At 40.1% G+C, this 19267-nt stretch overlaps 1 protein-coding gene across 5 annotated transcripts in view; it reads right to left on the reverse strand.

Annotated features, from left to right (window-relative positions):
* CPEB4 (cytoplasmic polyadenylation element binding protein 4) overlaps nucleotides 1-16986 on the reverse strand; it is a 63721-nt gene extending 46735 nt beyond the window's left edge. For 4 of the 5 annotated variants that reach the window (XM_014832881.3, XM_014832879.3, XM_070517079.1 and 1 more), the window contains exon 1: nucleotides 14647-15941. In XM_014832881.3, coding sequence (XP_014688367.1) covers nucleotides 14647-15771 — 1125 coding nt within the window. In that variant the 5' untranslated portion in view covers nucleotides 15772-15941. Of the gene's footprint in view, nucleotides 1-14646 lie in introns of all 5 variants that reach the window. The other variant, XM_014832880.3, reaches the window with a different exon arrangement.
* Nucleotides 16987-19267: the final 2281 nt, after the last annotated feature.

The following is a 19267-nucleotide window of genomic DNA, read 5'->3' on the forward strand; positions in this document are numbered from 1 at the left end:
TGGAGGCAATACTTCTCAGCGCCTCAGTCCACTTGCCTACGTCCTCTGACTGTCAGTTCCCCAAGGGCAGGAAGCATGTCTTACATCAAATGTTCCCACTACGCATCACTCCAAAGGGTGACTGTGCCGAGATATTCATCTCCTCAGCCCACAGTACTGCCCAGAGGGCCTGGGGTGGCAGGAACTCCCTGGCAGACGATTTCTGCCTCAGTACTACCACTTTCTACATGTGCCATCATGTGCAACAAATTGAGAAGTCTTATCCTACACTTCTATATCACTGTGCCTCACACAGGATTTGGCAGGTAGAAAGCACGCATGTTTGCTAAATCAATGAATGAATTCCTTCAAGTAATTTTTAAATATTTAAAATATTTCTTCTCTCCTACTTCCTTATCTTAGGGTTTATTTTTATATTTCCCCTTTCCTGCTATAGAGTTGTAGGTTTTTGCCAAAATAACTGTAATCGGGGGGGGGAAGGAGGTGGACACTTTATTATTTTTTTTAATGCAACTAAAGCGGTAGCAACCTTGTGAATTTCCAGAACTTGCATTTTGCCAGTCATCGAATGATAAGAGTATCGAAGAGAAGCAATTGATAAAGAATATTACATGGTGTTTTTTGGTTTGTTTTATGACAGCTGTTTCCAGTAAGTAAAGAAGGCTCCTTTGTACCTATAAGTTTCTAAACAATGTGCTAGAATTTACGAAGCCCCTTCATATCCTCTCCCCAGCATACTGCCTGGAACATATAGGTTTTTGCTAAAATAACAACCACTGACTTCAAATTGGTGAAGTACATTAAAACTAAAAGGCTAAATGAAATTTAAAGTTTTCTGTAATGCTCTGTGGGATAAAAAAAAATCATCTATCATTTTTATACTTACGCTAACTTTCCTTTCATTTATCATGATTTAATACAAGGGTGACAAATACCAACATACAAACTCTGATCAATTGGTATTGCCTCTCAGATGCAATGTGCTGAGAAGGATTTTCAGGCTCTGCAAGGATTCAGAAGGACAAGGTCTTAACAGATTGCTGATGATTACTAAGTACAAAATACAAGACTCAATGGCAAAAGGTATCACATACTTGCCAACCCTGGTCTAATATGTACTCCTCCCTACAATCCAAACTTATTAGCAATTATAATTCTTATAAACAATGTTACGTTTGTATAACATTTTATTTCCTATAATGCTTTGGTAATTCAGAGACTTCAAAAGTCACATATTTTGTCAAGTACATTCTGTTCTCAGAGAGGGTCCAAAGTTTATCATTCTTGAATTACTCCCTCACTGATCTTTTCTGTCCATTTTAAACATCTAATTAAAAAAATTTTAAGTGTCTGTGCAATTAGGAAGTAGGTGGAGGGGCAGAGACACAAATAAACCCAAGGAATAAGAACGACACAGACAACGCCAGTTTTCCTACCCAGCAACCAGTGTCAAACCGAGAGTGCTTTGATTTCGGTATTTCATTCCATGATTTTGCCTTTTTGGGTTGCTAATTGGGCCAAATATCATGACCACTAATATATTTTCTAGGATCCATTTCCCAGAAAGTAAACTAACTATAAAATAGAAACCCTGCTAAGTGACAGCTCTTCTTGATTGAGCATGAGCTGATGACCAAAATATGAACATCAGCATAAATCAGTGCAACAAGCATTAGACCCTAGGAAGCCCCAATTCTGCCACTGGCATGTCACCTGAGCGTGGGCACTTTCATCTCTAGACTTCTTGCCTGATCTGAAAAAGGAAAGAGTTTGGTTAGATCTCTAACATTCCTTCCCTAGCTCCAAAATACATTTGTATTCTAGCTTTCCAATATTCTAAGGTAGTCTACGCTCTTTCAAGATTTACAGTTTAAACTACAGCAGGAACCAAAACTGTGAATGAGAATGACTAACCAAAGTTCATCACTTTTTGCCCACAAAAAAGTGGAAGTCAATGAGAGACAAATAAGAAAATGAACACTTATAGTCTTAAGAGGACAGTCATTGCATTTTTATTATGCTTTACACAATGGAAAATAACAAGTTTTGAAAAAAATTACTTAAAAGAATTTGTTGAAGGGAGATGTCCTGATTTCAGATAAAAGGTCAAAGAATCTATTAGAAAGCAACACCGACAACTATATTTGCTTCAACCCACCACTGCCGGTTTCTCACGGCAGCCCACAGAGAGAAAAGGTAGAAAAGCAGAACTACCCTTATTGAGCATCTACTAAGTACCGGACATTATTCTAGTACTTTATTAATACTGTCTAGTACTTCAATAATACTGTCTTAATTAATCCTCAAACCTCTTTATAAGTTAGACTGCACTATTCCCATTTTAATGACAAAACTAAGACTAAGGGAAATTCAAAGTTTACTGCACAGACAGGTTACTGCACAGATCAGCAGCTCAGTTAGGATTCAAGCCCAAGTCTCATTCCAAAGCAGGCAATGCCTCCTTGGGTAAGGTAAGTCAAGGGAGCACACTAACTGAGACATACATTTGAATAAACGAGAGCCTCTGCTGTAAGGGTCCTGGGGGCAGGAATGTGCTGGGTAGTGCCCAGCAAATGGCAGGCGCTCAAATATTACTCAATAAATGAGAGAAAGCACAAAAATGCATGTATTAAGAGTAATATAGGATGATATCAGAGACACTGAAAACATAAGAAAGGAAGGCTTATCTTCCTTCTTTCTGCTGTGATGACAGACAGATGTGGTGCACAAATTAGAGACTTATCACAAATGCATCTCCAGGTTACCTACTGCCAACCCCAGGAGTAGAAGTGGAAGTAGTAGTAGTAATAATAATAATAATAATAATAATAATAATAATAATAGCAGTAGCTAACATTTATCCAGCTCTAACACTTTACATGCATAATCTTATTTATTCCTTACAAAAATCCTATACAATTAGGTATATTCAGTTATTATCCCATTTCACAGATGAAGAAACAGAAGCTTAGAGTGACTAAATAACTTTATCAATGTCAAGCTACTGGAGGGGGCAGAATTTGAACACAGGCCTCTGACTCCAGAACATGCGAGCTTAATAATCATGAATGAAAATAAAAGAGCACCAATTATTTTCAAAGCTCAGCAAAGCAAACTTGATTACAATGCTTAATAGACCTCACTTTATTTTGTAATCTTAACTGTTATATTTAATATATTGAGTTGCATGTGAGTAACTGGTTGGTTTCAGTTTCTGTCATCTCTACTTCACAGGACAATTTCTAAAGGAAAAACCACACAAGCCACTATGAAAATCAAAGCTGATAAAAATAACCTTCTGAAAAAACAAATGAGTATTTCAAAGAGCAGGACCTGTCCTTTTATCATATACATGAATAATCCTGACTGCCATGGCAAATAGGAAGACTTACATCAGCATATACTGATGACGTGGCTTTTCCTAACATTCCACAAGTACCCACAAGAAGCACGTGAACCTGTTGGTCAATTACTATCAGAAAGAACAATTAGATTGCAATTATGTCACAAACTAAAATCATCATTCAGGGCTTTCTTTTTCTTTAACATCCAGATGGATAATCTAAGCTGGTGTTTCTCACACTTGAGAGTACATCAGAATCATCTGGAGGTCATGGCAAAACGTAGATTACTGGGTCCACCCCCAAAGTTTCTCATTCAGCAGGTCTGGGTAGAGTGCAAGAATCCACATTTCTAATAAGCTTCCAAGTGAAGGACCACACTTTGGGGACCAGTGAGTTAAGCAAGTCCATTCATCAGGTTAACTTCATTAGATACTTGGGGGCGTGATTTGTCGTTTACATCCTGGTTGCCCAGTCGTGATGCAGTACAGCGTAACTAAATATTCTACATTAACGATTTTAAGGTTTCCTTATGAAGAGAAGGACTTTGCTTTCAAACCCAAAACAAAGCCCTCTCTTCCAAGCTCTAATGGGCATAACTGGGAACAAGATTATAGTCAAGTTCAATTTTGACAGATCAACCACCACGACCACTCTGTTACTGGTTCTTGTCCTTTTATACTTGACTTAGTATGTTTTAGATTATCAGACTGGGTCTAAAACACAAAATGTAATTACTTCAATGTAACCACATTATTAAGAACCAAAGCCAAAATTCAGGGACTCCCTTTACTCATTCTTTCTATAAAGACAGACATTACTGTGATGGTCACTTCTCAGACTGCTACGTATCTGTATCAGCCTATGAAGTTTCTCTTTCAGGCTTAAATTCTCCCTGGCAAAGAAGGGAAAGGAAAATATTTTGGTCTGAAAAGAAAGTCTATGCCAAGGTGTCAGCTGCCAAAATAAACAGGAAGTTTGAGATGCCAGTAGAGCCCATAATTAATCAAAGGTAACTATGGGAGTTTTAATCCAAGATTTGCCAAATGTAAATATTCTTCTTGGATTAACTATTTAAACCCACAGACATCAAAAGTTGACCACCTTGTCAACTTTCAAGATTCCACTTCCAGACGACCCTCACATCCCTGTGCAGGCCCAAGTCCCTTTTTCTCCGTGTCCCCCTAACATGCTGACATCCCACATGACATGAACAAGCACTGTTATAGCTATTTCCCCACTGGACTGTGAGCTCCACCCATCTCCATAGCCACAGACTGCAGCATATAAGTAGCATACAGTAAGTCCATCATCATCATCACCACCATTATTAAAGTGGCTACTCCTGGCTCAGTGTTGTGCATCTTACATGAATTATGTATGATTTACATACATTAGTTCCTCACAACCATCATGTAAAGTGGGTACAATTATCAACCCCATTTAGGCAAACTAAGGTATGAGAAGTTAACTAATTGCCTTCAAAGTCACACAGTAAGTGGCAGAGTCTGACTTCAGAGCAGAAGCTCAGAAAAGCACTGCATTTAAATAAGCCTTGTCATGACTTAGAAATTTCAATCTATTAACACCTGCAAGGTATGAAATCCTTCACTGCAAGCGGGGCCTGAATGCAGAGAACAAGTGTCAGAGGTTAAAGTCAAAGAGGTGATTATCTGAAGTAGGAGAAACCACATTTAGCAGCATCTCCTATCTCTTAGCAGGTTCCCTCTTCAGTCAGTACTTTCTCATTATGACCGCTTTATAATAAAGACAGTCTTACAGATCCTAGGCTACCAAATACTCCCTAACAGAATAATAAACTATAAATGAAAGAATGTCTTCAGTGCATTACCCTGATTGGATCAATAGCTCCATTTGTTCCATATGAATTGACGAATCAGACCTCTCCAGAAAGCCTTTGAGAAAATTTTCTTTTACTCCACCTTCACTAAATAAACCATACTTGTTTTGAACATTAGAAATCCTTAAAGTGGTAAACATTTATTGTCATCCCTTACGTGTATTAAACAGACAAACCGGCATTCTAGACTTGATTACTCAGTTGCTGGATCAATAGACCCCTTCTTGTTGACTATTCATTCTCACCTTGCCTGGCAAAGAGAAATAATCAAAATCTATTCTAAGATGTGCGTTTAAATCACCACTTACTACACATATGATCTTGACACTGCAGCCTCTCTGAACCTGGATTTCATCAGCAATAGGAGGCCTACACCTCCCTTATAAAACTGCAGTAAGGAGAAATGAGATATGTATGTGACGACCCAGAAGTTAGTAGACCCATTCAATATACATTTCCTCTGGCCCTTCTCTCTGGCACAAGAGCAAGAGCCTGAAACTAACATTTTAAATTAGGTATTATTTGTATCAGAAGAATTCAGCTGTTTTGTGCTATTTCCTATAGCCCATTTTAATAGAGATAATCAAAATGGGCCAAAACCTGTGAACCCAAAAATATCAGTATAAGATTTCTCCTACCTAATAAACTATTCAGGGCTAGAGGTCATTAAAGAAAGTTGGTAAAAAAACTACTAAAACTCAGCCCTAAGGAACGAAGTCATGAACACCCTTCTGGCCACTCCTCTATCCTTGGCTGCTAAGTAGCCATCCAGGTTCCTCTGCTCCATGGCTGCTGGGCCTGATGAGGGTCCAGAGTCAGCAGAGAGAATGGTCCACTCAGTACACAGTCTTTATTCCTAAACTGAGGCTTGCGTCCTATAACGACCTTTCTTCTCTTTTGGGAGCCTTGACAGCAATGTCAAAAAGCAGCCTGTGCCCAGTTTCAGACTTTCTGGGCCCTGACAGCTCCCATCCCCACATCCTTAGCTCTCCAGAGTCTTCTGAGCGGAAGGAATTTCTTAATACATAGACACAGAGCAAGAGGTCCCCAGACTGCACACTTCGTGAGAAGGAGCACACCTGTCTTGTCACCTGCTCTCAGCACACGGGCCACTGAAAGCATCGAACATTTGTGGGTTGAAAGAGAACAAGAGACGAAAAAGTTTGATGCAATCCAAAGACCCACAAAAGACCCAAAATCTCTAAATTCCTCTTAAAAAACAAAACCAGACAAACAAAAATACAACCAGGAAGCTCTCAGTCCTGCCCTGTTCTCTCTTTTTTCAGAGATCCTTTCCACACGTCCCCAGAGCCTGAATCTGGGAGAAGGCTGAGATAGAGAGAGGAAAACCGGACAACTGCCTGCCAAATTTTTGGTCACCAGCTGATGTCTGGGTGCTTTTGTTGGATCTCGGTTTTTTTGCTGGCCACGTGACCACTAACTCCCTTCCCCACCCAGAAGGGAGGAGATGAGGCCAACAGTGGTTTCCTTAGAGATTAGCACCAGGTTAAGTGGTGAAACAGGCTGAGCAGGTGCACCAGGAATGTGGGCCTTGCTTCAGTTTCTATCTTTCTTGAAAAAATAACTAGAAAATATTTGTTTTTAAGGAAAAAAAAGACTCCTTATCTTTTATAGACACATACTGAACCATCTACAGATGAAATGATACGATCTCTGGGAATTGCTTTAAAATAACACAAAGGGCAAGAGAGAGGGTTAGGAAGATAGAAGAAAAAGGATTGTCCAGGAGCTGATCGTTGTTGAAGCCAGGGGACAAGTACATGGGGGTTTGCTATACTATTTTGTCTGCTATTTAAATTTTTCCATAATAAAGAAGTTAAAAGACAAGGGGGGAAAAAACTTGACCAAAAGACAAAAAATAAAAAATCTATTGGTCACTAAATTTTTCAGCAGTGTTCAAGAAAATGAGAGAATCATCTAGCCTGACTCCCACTATTATTTAAGTACAGTGACTTTATTAAAAAAATTATAGTTCAGTTAATAAAATTTTCCTTTAAAATTAAGCTCAAATTACCATACACCAGTTATACAATGGTTTTCACACTTTAAGAAATTGTGCTATTCACAAAATTTTTAATTAATATTTCTATTTGATGAATTGCTTTCTTATAATAACAGAATCTTTTGGAAGCTGAATATTAGACATATTTCATTTTATCCTGAAAAAGACCAGACAAAAGAAATGAGAAAATGAAGGATCAAGAAGGTTGAATAGCTTGCCCTAGGTCACATAGCTAGCAAGTGGCAGAGCTGTATTTGGAACCCAAATGTGGCTTCCATATTATAATTAGGAGATTTTTCTGAGTAGCATGTTCTTAATATTGAGGTTTTTTAAGGTTCTTACAGACAGTAAGATGACAACAGCTATTTTACTGACTAGCACCAGATGCATTCCTCAAAAAAACCTGGAAGAACTATTAGAAGTTATTAGACACTATTTAAATATAAACATGGCTTTAATATGTATAATACTCAGGAATTAACTATACCTTAGTTTAGCTCTATTAAAAAATAATGATTGGGGGGGCCAGCCTGGTGGCATAGTGGTTAAGTTCGCACACTCCACTTTGGCAGCCTGGGGTTTGCAGGTTCAGATCCTAGGCGCAGACCTACACACCACTCATCAAGCCATGCTGTGGCAGGTGTCCCATATACAAAGTAGAGGAAGACTGGCACGGATGTTAGCTCAGGGATCATCTTCCTCAAGCAAAAAGAGGAAGTTTGGCAACAGATGTTAGCTCAAGTCCAATCTTCCTCGCAAAAAAAAAAAAAAAAAAGACTGGGATGTATCTGGTAAATATTTAGTAAAAAGAAACTGCCCAATCTAATTACTCTACAATACGAAAAGTCCTTGTACAGCTTAAGGCTTTAAATTTTAATAATTCAGTTCGTAAACACGAGAGAAGACCTGTAAGTGGCTGACGGACTTTTTCCTTGACATGTAATGGAACCTGAATTCTGCTACCCAGAATTTAAAGTTTGCCTTTTGTGTGGTATCATTTTCTCACAAAATTTAAATAAGCACATGTTGTGTACAAGTATACAAGGTAGCTTACACAAGTGTATATTTATAAATGTGACCATCACTAAAATACTACATACATACTAAAATATTACTAAAATATTGGAAAATACCATTTACACTGTTTTTGTTATACCTAAAATTGAAGGTTAGTTAGTTTGCCTTAAAATTTAAACAGCTCATGGATTAAAATGAAATGAAAGTATTGGGCTAGTTGCTAATTTGTTTACAATGAGAAAAAAATGCATGTTCAGTATCATTTAAAGGTTAGCAAAAATCAGAAATACATTATAAATCAAATACAAACTATTTTTAAGAGCTATGTAGTCTGTGTCTAGTCCACAACATAGCAGGTGCTCAATAACTGTGTACTAAATAAATTCAAATATTTAAAAAACCAAAACAATTCCAGGATAAAAACTAAAATATATTCAATTTAAATCTATGGTAGCTTGTCCTCTCTCTTATCAAAAGAAAATCACAAATTCTCCATTAAAATACAGTCTCCTTTAATGTATACAAAAGGAATCAAATGTACTAATTTCTTAAAATAACAATTATAAGCAAAACTCTACAAAATACTGAAAGAAATAGGCCGCCAATGCTAGTGAAAGTTTAGGTATATACATATATATAATTATAAAACTTCTCTTCAAGAAAATTGCTAATTCTGCTAAATGTTTTATCTGTCCTGGGTTGCATTTAGCTTATCAAAAGGTACTCTGAAAAGTAAAGTGCATATAATAAGATAAGCAATACAAAGGACTGCTGAAAATTTTTCATAGATGCCCAAGCTATACTCGTAATTACTTGAATTTCATGAATTTACTCAATATTAGAGAGCCATATTTTAAATTAAAAAAAAAAGCTAAGCTGGCTAATATGGCCACATACTTCTAAGGCACATCACAATAACCCCTCACTGTTAGGTATTATTATCTTAATGAGGTATTGTCTTCCAGAATTTATGAGATTTGCTCAAGGTCACACGGCTAATTAGAGTTCAGAGTCAAACTTACGTCTGTCTGGATCCAGAGCCTGTGCCTCACTCTACTGCATTTCTGCCTCACAAAATAGCCTTTCTCAGTAATTATGCAAGTTTCACCTTCAGAAACTGATTAAAAATAGGATCTACCCCTATATCTTTCTATCTACCAAGAATTTTCTAAAAACCTGAAAGTGGAACTCCTGTTTCAAAACTTTTTTTAATAAATGATGATACTCTACAGTAAATTTGAAGTAAAAAAAAATTATACATTACTATAAATTTACGGTAAAAATACGCTTGAATTCTGCAAGAATAATTTTTTTGAACAATTAAATACAAAATGAGTTTCGTCAGGAAAAATTAAAATGACTGCTCACATTATGGGCTTTCTGCCTTAAAAAGAAACACATTATATACATTGTCTTCTTTATGACGGGACCAAAAACTGAGGTACAACATAGTGCTGAAAATTGTGATAGCGGATTTTCAAGCTTATTTTCCTTATATAGTAAGTTAGAGAAAAGTCATAAGGAAAGCAAATTCAGACTGTAAAATTCAAACTAGGGATATGTTCATTTTAATATTACTTTTTCCATTTCTTTCTCATGAACACTAACAGGGATTCCTCTCAAAAGCTTAAACTCCGGAACTGAGTAGCATCTTTCTAGTTGAAACTAGCAACAACCACATTCATCAGGCTTGCAATAAACAGGTTTTTCCTGAAAGATGATGGAACAATGAGTTGATCATATTCCATGGCTTCTCTGAAGACAACAAAAAATAATAAAAAAAAACTCTACCCCACCCAAGTTTCGGTTCCATCTAGTTAAAAGGCTTTCTACCAAAAGGGGGAAGATCGTATCTGATAGGCTTCTCCCAAAGTTTTCCCAATATCTCAATTCTGCTGGAGCCAGAACTATCCAATGCATACTTCACAATTTAAAAAAAATTAGTTTCCCCTCTTCTAATACAAATAAATACAAAGCCAAAGAAAATGTTTCCTATGCAAAGATCCCTCTTGGGACTATATTAAGAAACAAAAAACGTAATGAAGTTGCACTTCAGACAATTCTAATAGTTTACCATGACTTTCAGAACTGAAGCAATGTAGTAACTTTCTGATTACAGATATAAGATGCCATATATAATTTTAAGGATCAATAAACCGACAACACAAGGAGAGTTATTAAAGTGACATGAATTACTTGCCTGGTTAAGACAACTTAAATCTGTGATGACTGTGTCTAAAGTAGGAGCAAATGGGCTCTAAGTCCTAAAATGTCTCCCTATCAAACAAGTTTTAGGATCATCTTTGTGACAGATTTTGTCTTTTTTTTCCTCTCTACTTGCTGGTTCTTAGCTAGTGGAAGTGGGAGCATAACTGAGCTGAAGATAAGAGGGTACCAGAATATATACCACGCAATTCTCCTTTACTTTCCTGTAAGTACAGAAGATCGAGGCACCCCTCCAAAGCACTATATTCAAATATAATTATTGGCAGGTGTCCCAATCTATTATTTGGTTTGGATATCAGAATTCCAGGATGTGTTTGCAGGATGGGTAGGATTTTTTCCCCTTAATGTAGGGGTCAAATCATGCCTTTAGTTACATGAATATGGGCCTTGTTTCTTCATTTTGAAACTGGGACAATAAAGACAAACCCCCTAGGGTTGAGAAACCCTATAGAGAAAGGAGATAACATATGTGAAAGTACTTAGCTCAGTGCCTGGTCTATAGTAAAAACTAAAAACAAACAAGTACTGACTTGAAAATTATTTAATATTTTAAAGTTGATAAATAAAGATATTCTATTATTTTCTACTCTCAAAACTTCATCTATAATCAGCTTTTGATCATCATATATCACTTATTCACTGTAAAAATGTTCCTCTCATTTGACATGCTTCCAGGAGGCATTTCCCCCACCGTCACCTGTATTATGTATTAAGAGGCACTGTAGTATAAGGATTAAGAGCCAAATCTTGTGTGTGGATAGTAATAATAAACACAATAACAATAATTTCTACCTCATAGGATTGTTGAATGAATTAAATGAGTTAATACACGTAAAACACTTAGAATATCACAGGCATGCTAGCTACTATTAAATATATATTAGTTTAGTTGTATGTGAAAACTGGATTTGAGGCATGTTGTCCAAATTTACATAATGAAAACTTTACGCTAAGCAAAAATAATTTAGAAACAAATTTTAATACAAAAAAGTCCCAAAATATAATGCCTTGCCATATCAATTATTTAGAGGATTATTCACATATTTGGCATCTTTGCTCCTGCTCCATAAACACAGATAAAAGAGAAGGGTAAGATTGGCCAAAAAAACTAATTAAAAATGTTATCATTAATCTGAATTCGCTGTATGTACCCAAACTTGCATTAAACAAACGTAAAAACCATTCTCACTCATTTCAAATTAAAATAAGCATTGCCCAGTATTAATTTCATTTCAGGTAAATTATTTCCTTTTAATAGAACAATACCACACTAGTCTTTGACTGATCACCAATATGATTATGTAGCCACGTAAGCTCTATCCTATATTTTCTGTGGTAAATTTCAAGATCTCTCCAAAACACCTAAGGAATTCTTTCTAATAGTGATGGAAATTGAATTACTAATATCTATAAAATTTCTTCCCTGAAATTAATAGCGCTTAAGGTAATAAATTTAAAGAAGATAGCAGTGTTTAGAAAAAGGGTGTGCATTGTGGTTGCAGCAGTTCAAATTTCACAGGAACTTGCATTAGGATCACAAGGAACTCAGGAATCACCTAGGTCACCTCCAACATTTTATGAAGAAACTGAGGCCCCCAAATGCTGTGATACTGAGAGGGGCAAGACCACAACCTAGGGCTCCCGGCACTCAGTCAAATAAATGTACCGTCAAGATTTTTCATATCAAATTTAACCAAGTAATTCATACCAACTTAAAATGGTACTGGTTTTTTTGCCAAAAGATTCAGAAAAATAATTGTGAAAAACACACAAAGAACTGCATTTAAGTAAGCACCACAGTAATCAGTTTAATAACTTCTTACGATGTTTTCAAAGCCCAACTAGGAATTTCTTGTCATAAAGATTTTTTCAATTTCAGATCACCCCAATGCTTGCTCTTGGGTTCCTTCATCCCCCATCTCCCTCTCTCTCTCTCTGACACACACACACACACACACACACACACACAGTCTCCTAAAAAAACAGTCGGGAAGGTGAGCAGAAGTCAACAACTTTCTTTCTAATCCTGCCATATTTGATCCAGGTATACTGACTCGTCCTTTTTCCATCCTCAGCATGACAGACAATAATTCTAAGGGAAGAGTTAGTTTCTAACAATATCTTTTAGTATCAACCTTAGTTTATTTTATTATATTATTTCATAAATCGGCCTAATCTCTCAAAAATCATCTGATGGAAAGGTTTCACAGGTTAAACACATTCTGTTAGCCCCATAAAAATATTAATAATGTGCATATATGTATCATTTATTCATTTTTCTGAAATTTTCATTTTTCCCAAAGCAAATCTTCATCAAAAGTCAGTAACGTGAGAATGGAAAATAAACCACAAGGTCACATAAGTTCATTCTGTCAGTGTATAGCAGCAAAATAAAAAGGAAAAATATACTCAATTCTGAGCCAATCCTAATCCAGTTAAAATGGATGGAATAACATCTTAGATTTTTTAAATTAGCAACATATGAATAATTCGCAAAAGTTACCTCTGCATTAAATTTCCCTTAAATTTATGTTTAAAGGACTATCAGAAGCAACTTTTTAAAAATAGACTTCATGGTATCGCCAATGTCCTAAAAAGCCTTTTACGGGACCACTAAAGCACAATAACTACTCTCTTCAGTTTGAGTAAAAAAAACCCTTTCAGAAAACAAAAGCCAATAGCTTTTTGATACTCAGGCAAACAATTATTTTTAAAAATCTAAAATTAAATTTAACCAAATATTTTAAGATACATCCTAACCATTACACCTGAGTCCTTAGAGAAGGGATATTTAATTCCCTGGAATGACGCAGGGTTCTCTCAGCAAACCTCCTCTCTCACTAAGCAAATTATTAATTAAAACAGATAATTCTGCTTGTGCTGACATCATATCTGGGGACACTGCAACTATTTTGTAATCTGTTCTGGCCCTTGCAGCAAGCTCTCCAAAATAACCCTCTTGCTGTAGCACATGTGTGCGTGCAAACATGTTATGTATACACGTATACAGATACATTTCTAATCCTTGTTTTTTTAATCTCGAGTTTGTACTCTTACCAGCTGTGTGCTCTTGGTCAAGTTATTATATCTTTCTGATATTCAATTTTCTCAGCTGTAAAATGGGGATAATAATAGAACTTACCTTGTGGGGTTGTTGTGGGGACTGACTCAATGTTAGCTTATTATCCCATATAAATTTCCCAAACACATATAAATGCTCATACCCTCAAAGTATACAATTTTAGTGGGGAATCTGATGTTCAAATAACTATGAAATTCCCTTTTTCTCATATCTATCACCTAGGCTGGCTGCTCATTAATTCAAAAACATAAAACAATGTGACTCTTGCAGAATATAGATACACTGGTAGCAAGAAACACAAGTGATCTTTGCCTGAATCTATTTTTAGGAATGGTTTAATTATCTGCACCCCTAGTGTTAACACTGGAAAATAAACAAATGGGTGAAAGGCATCATAAAAGAGTCAGTCTGAGATCAACAGTTTCATAGTATTCAAAAATAAAGGGGAATGAAGAAAACATTCAGATCATTTCTCTAGCAATCCTCACTGATAAGGCAGGCCAGAATTTGCAAAGAGGTTTAAGGAGGAATTGCCAAATTGATGAATTCAGACTGTTTAGACTGCATGGTACAGAGAGGTTCCAGGTTTAAAATGTAACCAGTGAGAAAACTGTAATTCAATAGTTGGTTTTCAGTGACTCAATACCTTACAGTGGAGAAAGAAATGAATTTTTTTGGTTATATAGTTACTGCATATGGGGAGAAAATGCTCATCAGCTTCCACAATGAAATATATTTATATCTATATACTATTTATTCTCACCTAAATAAGCAGGAAAAAACCAACTCTGATTCTCTTGTCAGGCTAAAAAGGTGCTACAGTTAATAATTACCACATCACTAGCTACCTGGTATTCATAATTATGCCAACTCATACAATTATCTACAGGAAGACTACAATTAGAAATTTACCAAAGAAACTGTTGAATATTTTGCTCCAAATTACACTCCTCTCCTGCCAAAATAATGTCTAGTAATTAACTCATTTTCTAAGAAGAGCTCTGATATGAATGTGGACAACTCAAACTTTTAAATAGATATTAACGCCAAACCATTTCCTTATTCATCTTAATCTATTAATGGAACATAATCTTACCGGAAAAGGAAAAATGTTGTCAGCCCTGTTCAAGCTATCTTCCATCCAGGATTTAGGAGCAAAGGCAGAGCTGGGGCGAGCGTACTTCTGGAGCTGAATATGATTGCTTGCAAAATTTTTCTTCAAAGGCGAGATGGAGTTCAGGGGCGTTATTCCTCCATTCAGCCCTCTGCGGTGATCTCGGCCTTGGGACCCTCCCCAGCCACCATATCCGCCTCCCCCGGGGCTCCAGGAAGACGACGGTGTGGGAGAGGGACTCTGGTAGCTGCTCCACGGAGAGGGGGGTTTGTTGAGATTATTGGCCAAATGAGGCAGCTGGTTAAAAGCAGCATTTCTATGTGTGAAAGGTGGCGGATGGGGACTGGCAGGAGACCTCCTCTGCTGCTGATGCTGGCTGTGATGATGCTGGAAATGAGGGTGGTGAGGGTGGTGCTGGGAGAGAGGCCCGATCTGAGGGGAGAAGCTGCCTCCGAAGCCAGGGCTGACATGATGGGGAAAATTTTGAAACAGCAGAGCACCGTTATTGGCCGAAGCAGCCGGGACCCCTCCCTGGTGAAAGAAACTTGCATCTTCATTGATGATTGTAGAGGAGGAAGGTGCTATTGCTGCTGACCAGTTACTGAAACCAGTAAGAGACGATGCACTAGACGTCAAGGGCTGGGTCGAAGCCCCTAGCCCCGCAGCTTCTTGATAATCAAACCCTGTCAACACTGGTGATTCGATTCTTATTTTCTCCTTCCCGTTGCCATTTTCCGAAGAAGTGTCCCCCTGATTTTCTTCAGATTTCGCCTTCTCAGGTTCAGGTAGTATTCCAGCTTCCTGACCTGGGCTGGGGGAGAGCTGCTGCTTTTCTAAAGGGTCTTGCTGCTCCTGCTGCTGACCTTTTGCTTTTTCGGACCCCAAGATCTCATCCTGAATGTTATGGGTGGCCGGAGCAGGAAAGAGCCAAGCTGAGCCGGCGCTGCTGCCACTGGCAGCTGTGTTATTATTTATAAAAGCAGCAGGACTGGGGGTGGCATTTTGGTGATGGTGTGGAGGCTGCAGATGCGGATGGAATCTGACTGGAAAAGCAGATTTATTCCCAGTATTGCTTTGCACTAGCACTCCAAACCCGTAATCCCCCATTTATTATTTTTAGGATCAGAATCTTACGATAAAAAAGGACAACCTGATGTCTCACGCCTTTGTATCCTCTACCCCCAATTTAAGTCGTTTGTTTGAAATGTCTTATTTATAGCTAGCTCAAAGATCGCAGCTTATCACCTTAAATAGTTCTGATTTGGAATTCTGGTCTCTGACAGAAAAGAAAAAGCTAAAAAAAAAAAAATCTCTTAAAACATTGACATGAATCCAACTGGGCTTATTTCTAGGAGGGAATAAAAACGAAGGGGGTAAAAATCAAGTCTTTGGTTAGTAAAATAGGCGCTTTCTTTTTCCAAAGGAAAATGTACATGAATGACAAAAACACAGCTTCTCAAGCGTCTACGGACGGAGAAGAGTAAGAACTGCGCGGAGTAAAAATATATATATATAATTTAACAATCACATATGGTCTTCCTCAGCAGTTCAGCTTCACTCACATAAAAATCAGAACAGGGCGAAAGGGGAGAAGACGTTGTGTTCTCGGCAGCTTGGTTAAGAAGAATCAGGAATAATTTAACATTATATATTATATATCTATATATAGAGATTCTATTAGGTGCTCTGGGCGGGGGAGGCGGTCAGCGCCGGCCGATGGGCAGACGCCGGCAGCGGGGTTTCCGCCGCTCCCGGTCCTGTCGCTGCTCCTCCACGGGGCGCACGTCGGGCCTGCGGGGCTGCTCCCGAGGCTCTGGGTGCAGATCGTGCTGCGGTCGCTGTGCCTGGGCTGCCCCCGGCCTCCTCTCCCCCATGAAATGGGCTGGGGACACCCGCTTCTCCCTCGGGGGGTGGCGATCGGGGGCTCAGCGGGCCTCGCGCGGGGCGAGCGGGCGGCCCGGGGGCACGGGGGCGGCCTGGACGGGCCCGCGGGCTCGGCCTCTTCCCCTCTCGGCGGCTCCGAGGTGTTTCTCCCTCATGGGACCCAGGCGCGGTCCGTGCGGTCCTCCCAGTTCGAGTCTCGGCGGGGGCAGAAAGAGGAAAAGAGGAAAGCCCACTCGTGTAGTGATTCTAAAGGAGAAGGGCCGCCCCCCCGCGCGCGCGCTCTCTTGGCCCCCCCAGGTTTTTTTTAAAACTACAATTTGGGAGGCTTTTGTTTCTCCTCACGGTTGTTGGGCCGCCGCCGCCGCCGACTTCGCCCGGTCCCGCAGTCCCCGCTGTCGTGGTGGCGGACTCCGCCCGGCGCCGCTGCTTCTCTCCCTCTTCCCCCTCGTCCTCCTCTGCTGTCGCCGCCGCCGCCGCCGCCGCCGCCGCCTCCCGGCGCCGGGTCCCGCAGCCGCGGCTGAGTCCCTCTCCTCAGGACCGAGCCGACTGAAATGACAACCAGCTGGAAAGACCGAGAGACACTTCCGGTTCGAGGAGGGAGGGGCGGGGCGCCGCCGACGCCCCGCCCACCCGCCGGAAGGCCAGTCCGCGGCTAGCATTTAGGCGAGGCCACGCCCCCGGCTCAGATCCCCGCCCAGGAAGGTCGGAAAGTCGCCTCGAGAGACGGCCTTTCCGTCTGCGCCTGGCCCGGGGAGGCCCGGCGCCCGCTCACCACCCCGAGTGAGCGCTGCGGATCGCCATCTTTAGTGTGGGCAAAGGACAGCTGCGCTGTTTATCCGCCCCAACCACTCTTTGCAGGAGATGCGTATAGAGACACGCGGAAGAGAACAGATGCCCCGAGCACCACGGGAAAGAGTCAAGGTTTTGGGGATCAGAGTGGCGACCCGTCAAACCTCGGATGAACGGGAGGACTGCCCATAGTAAAGGTGGGTCCCCAGGCGTCACGTGCTCTGGCCCGAGCTCCGCCCCAGAGGGATCTGGAAGGGGAGGCGGGTCTTCCCAGCTGCTGTTTGGTGCCTAGAACTGCGTACGTCCTTGTTCTGAATGCAGACCTCACGCGGGAGCCTCCGTTCACCTTTCCTTCCTTCTCCTCCACCCGCCCAGCTTGCCTTAGGCTTCCTTCTGGTGCAGTCTCTCAGCCACAAAGATACATCTGTTGTAGGCATCCGTGGCTGAGTCCTCATGTCCATCCCGTTCTAGTCCGTCCTACACGCTGCACCAGAGGGATATTTCCAAAACGAAAACTTCATCGTGGTCTTCACCTGCTCACATCTCTTCTATGGCTCCCCATTACTCTGATGAAAAAAGGCAAACTCTTTAGTCTGGTATACAGGGCTTGCCATTCTGCGGGCACTGTGTCTTTACACCGCATGTCCCTATGAACGCCCCCCACCAAGCTGTTTAGACATACCCTCAGTGCCTTTTTACTTTCCCTTTCCTCTCTTCTCCACTTGGTAAACATTTTTGTTTTAGGAATCAGTTCAAAAGCTACCAACTTTGTCTTCTAAGTTCTCACGTTGGAGCATCCATGGCTGTGAGTACATCTCATGCTTGTTTATCACACTCTGTTGTAATGGTGGCTTACATCTCCTGGCCTTGCGCTCACTTGTGGGCTCTTTGAGGACAGGACTTTGCAGGTAAGAGGCATCAGTGAACGGAAGCCGAAAAAATGAATGAACAAACCAACTATAATGAAGTCTTTTCCTGAAAAGTCTTTTTCCCTTTCCAAGACTGAATTATTTCATTCCTCATGCCTGGTTTGGAGCCCACTTCTCTCAAACTTTCATCATTTAGGTTATTCATTTGCTGCTCCGGCACTCCATGTCTTCTTGTTCATCTTTGTACATTTCCACCACTGTGACCACCCCCAGGGCCTAGGGTAATACCTTGCTCTCAGCACAAGCTTTAAAGATGTTGTGTAAGTGAATGTTTTCCCTTAGTAGGAAATGAGAAAGGAAAATAAATCAGAGTAGAGCCTGAAGCGACTATGGCAAGAGTAGAGAAAGAAAGAGAGCTCAAAGACTTTTAAGAAGCACCTTATGAACAAAAGTAGCTTCCATTTCATTTCTATAGCCTTTGCTCAATGACCCCAACTTCTGCTGCCTCGGTTTCTCAGTCCTCCAGCACTTCCATGTAGAACACCTGTTTGGGGCGTTAATCAGTGATTTTATTCTCTTTCATGGTATCATGAGCATGACTCTTGTCTCTGCAGCCCTTGAGGGCAGGGATGGGGTCTTGCTCTGCTGTTTATTCCCCACACTGGACATACCTTGAGACTTCGCTGGTTCACAGAGATGTCATTTCCTCCAGAATGGTTTCCCTGACTGCCCCTCTCTCTAGCGTCTTGTAGATTCCTCTCTTTTAATTACTGCTGGTTGTCAGAAGGTTAGTTTCTTGAGGGCAGAGGTTGCGTCTGATTTATCTTTGTGTCCCCAGTGGCCAGCAGAGGGTCTGGCACAGAGTGGACTCAGGTCACGTTTATGGAATGAACAAATGAGTGTTCAGTGCCCGGTAGATGGCTGAGAATCTCTTGCGGCTACCAGTTCTCAGGGGCTACGAAGGCAGCTATGACTTGGAGGAAAGAGGACTATCTTTGGAACCAAACAGCATAATTTGAATCCTCGCTCTTCTACTTCTTATTTGTGCAGCCCTCGGCATC

Source organism: Equus asinus, chromosome 9 (genome assembly GCF_041296235.1).
Source record: "Equus asinus isolate D_3611 breed Donkey chromosome 9, EquAss-T2T_v2, whole genome shotgun sequence".
In the NCBI taxonomy this organism is placed as follows: Eukaryota; Metazoa; Chordata; class Mammalia; order Perissodactyla; family Equidae; genus Equus; species Equus asinus.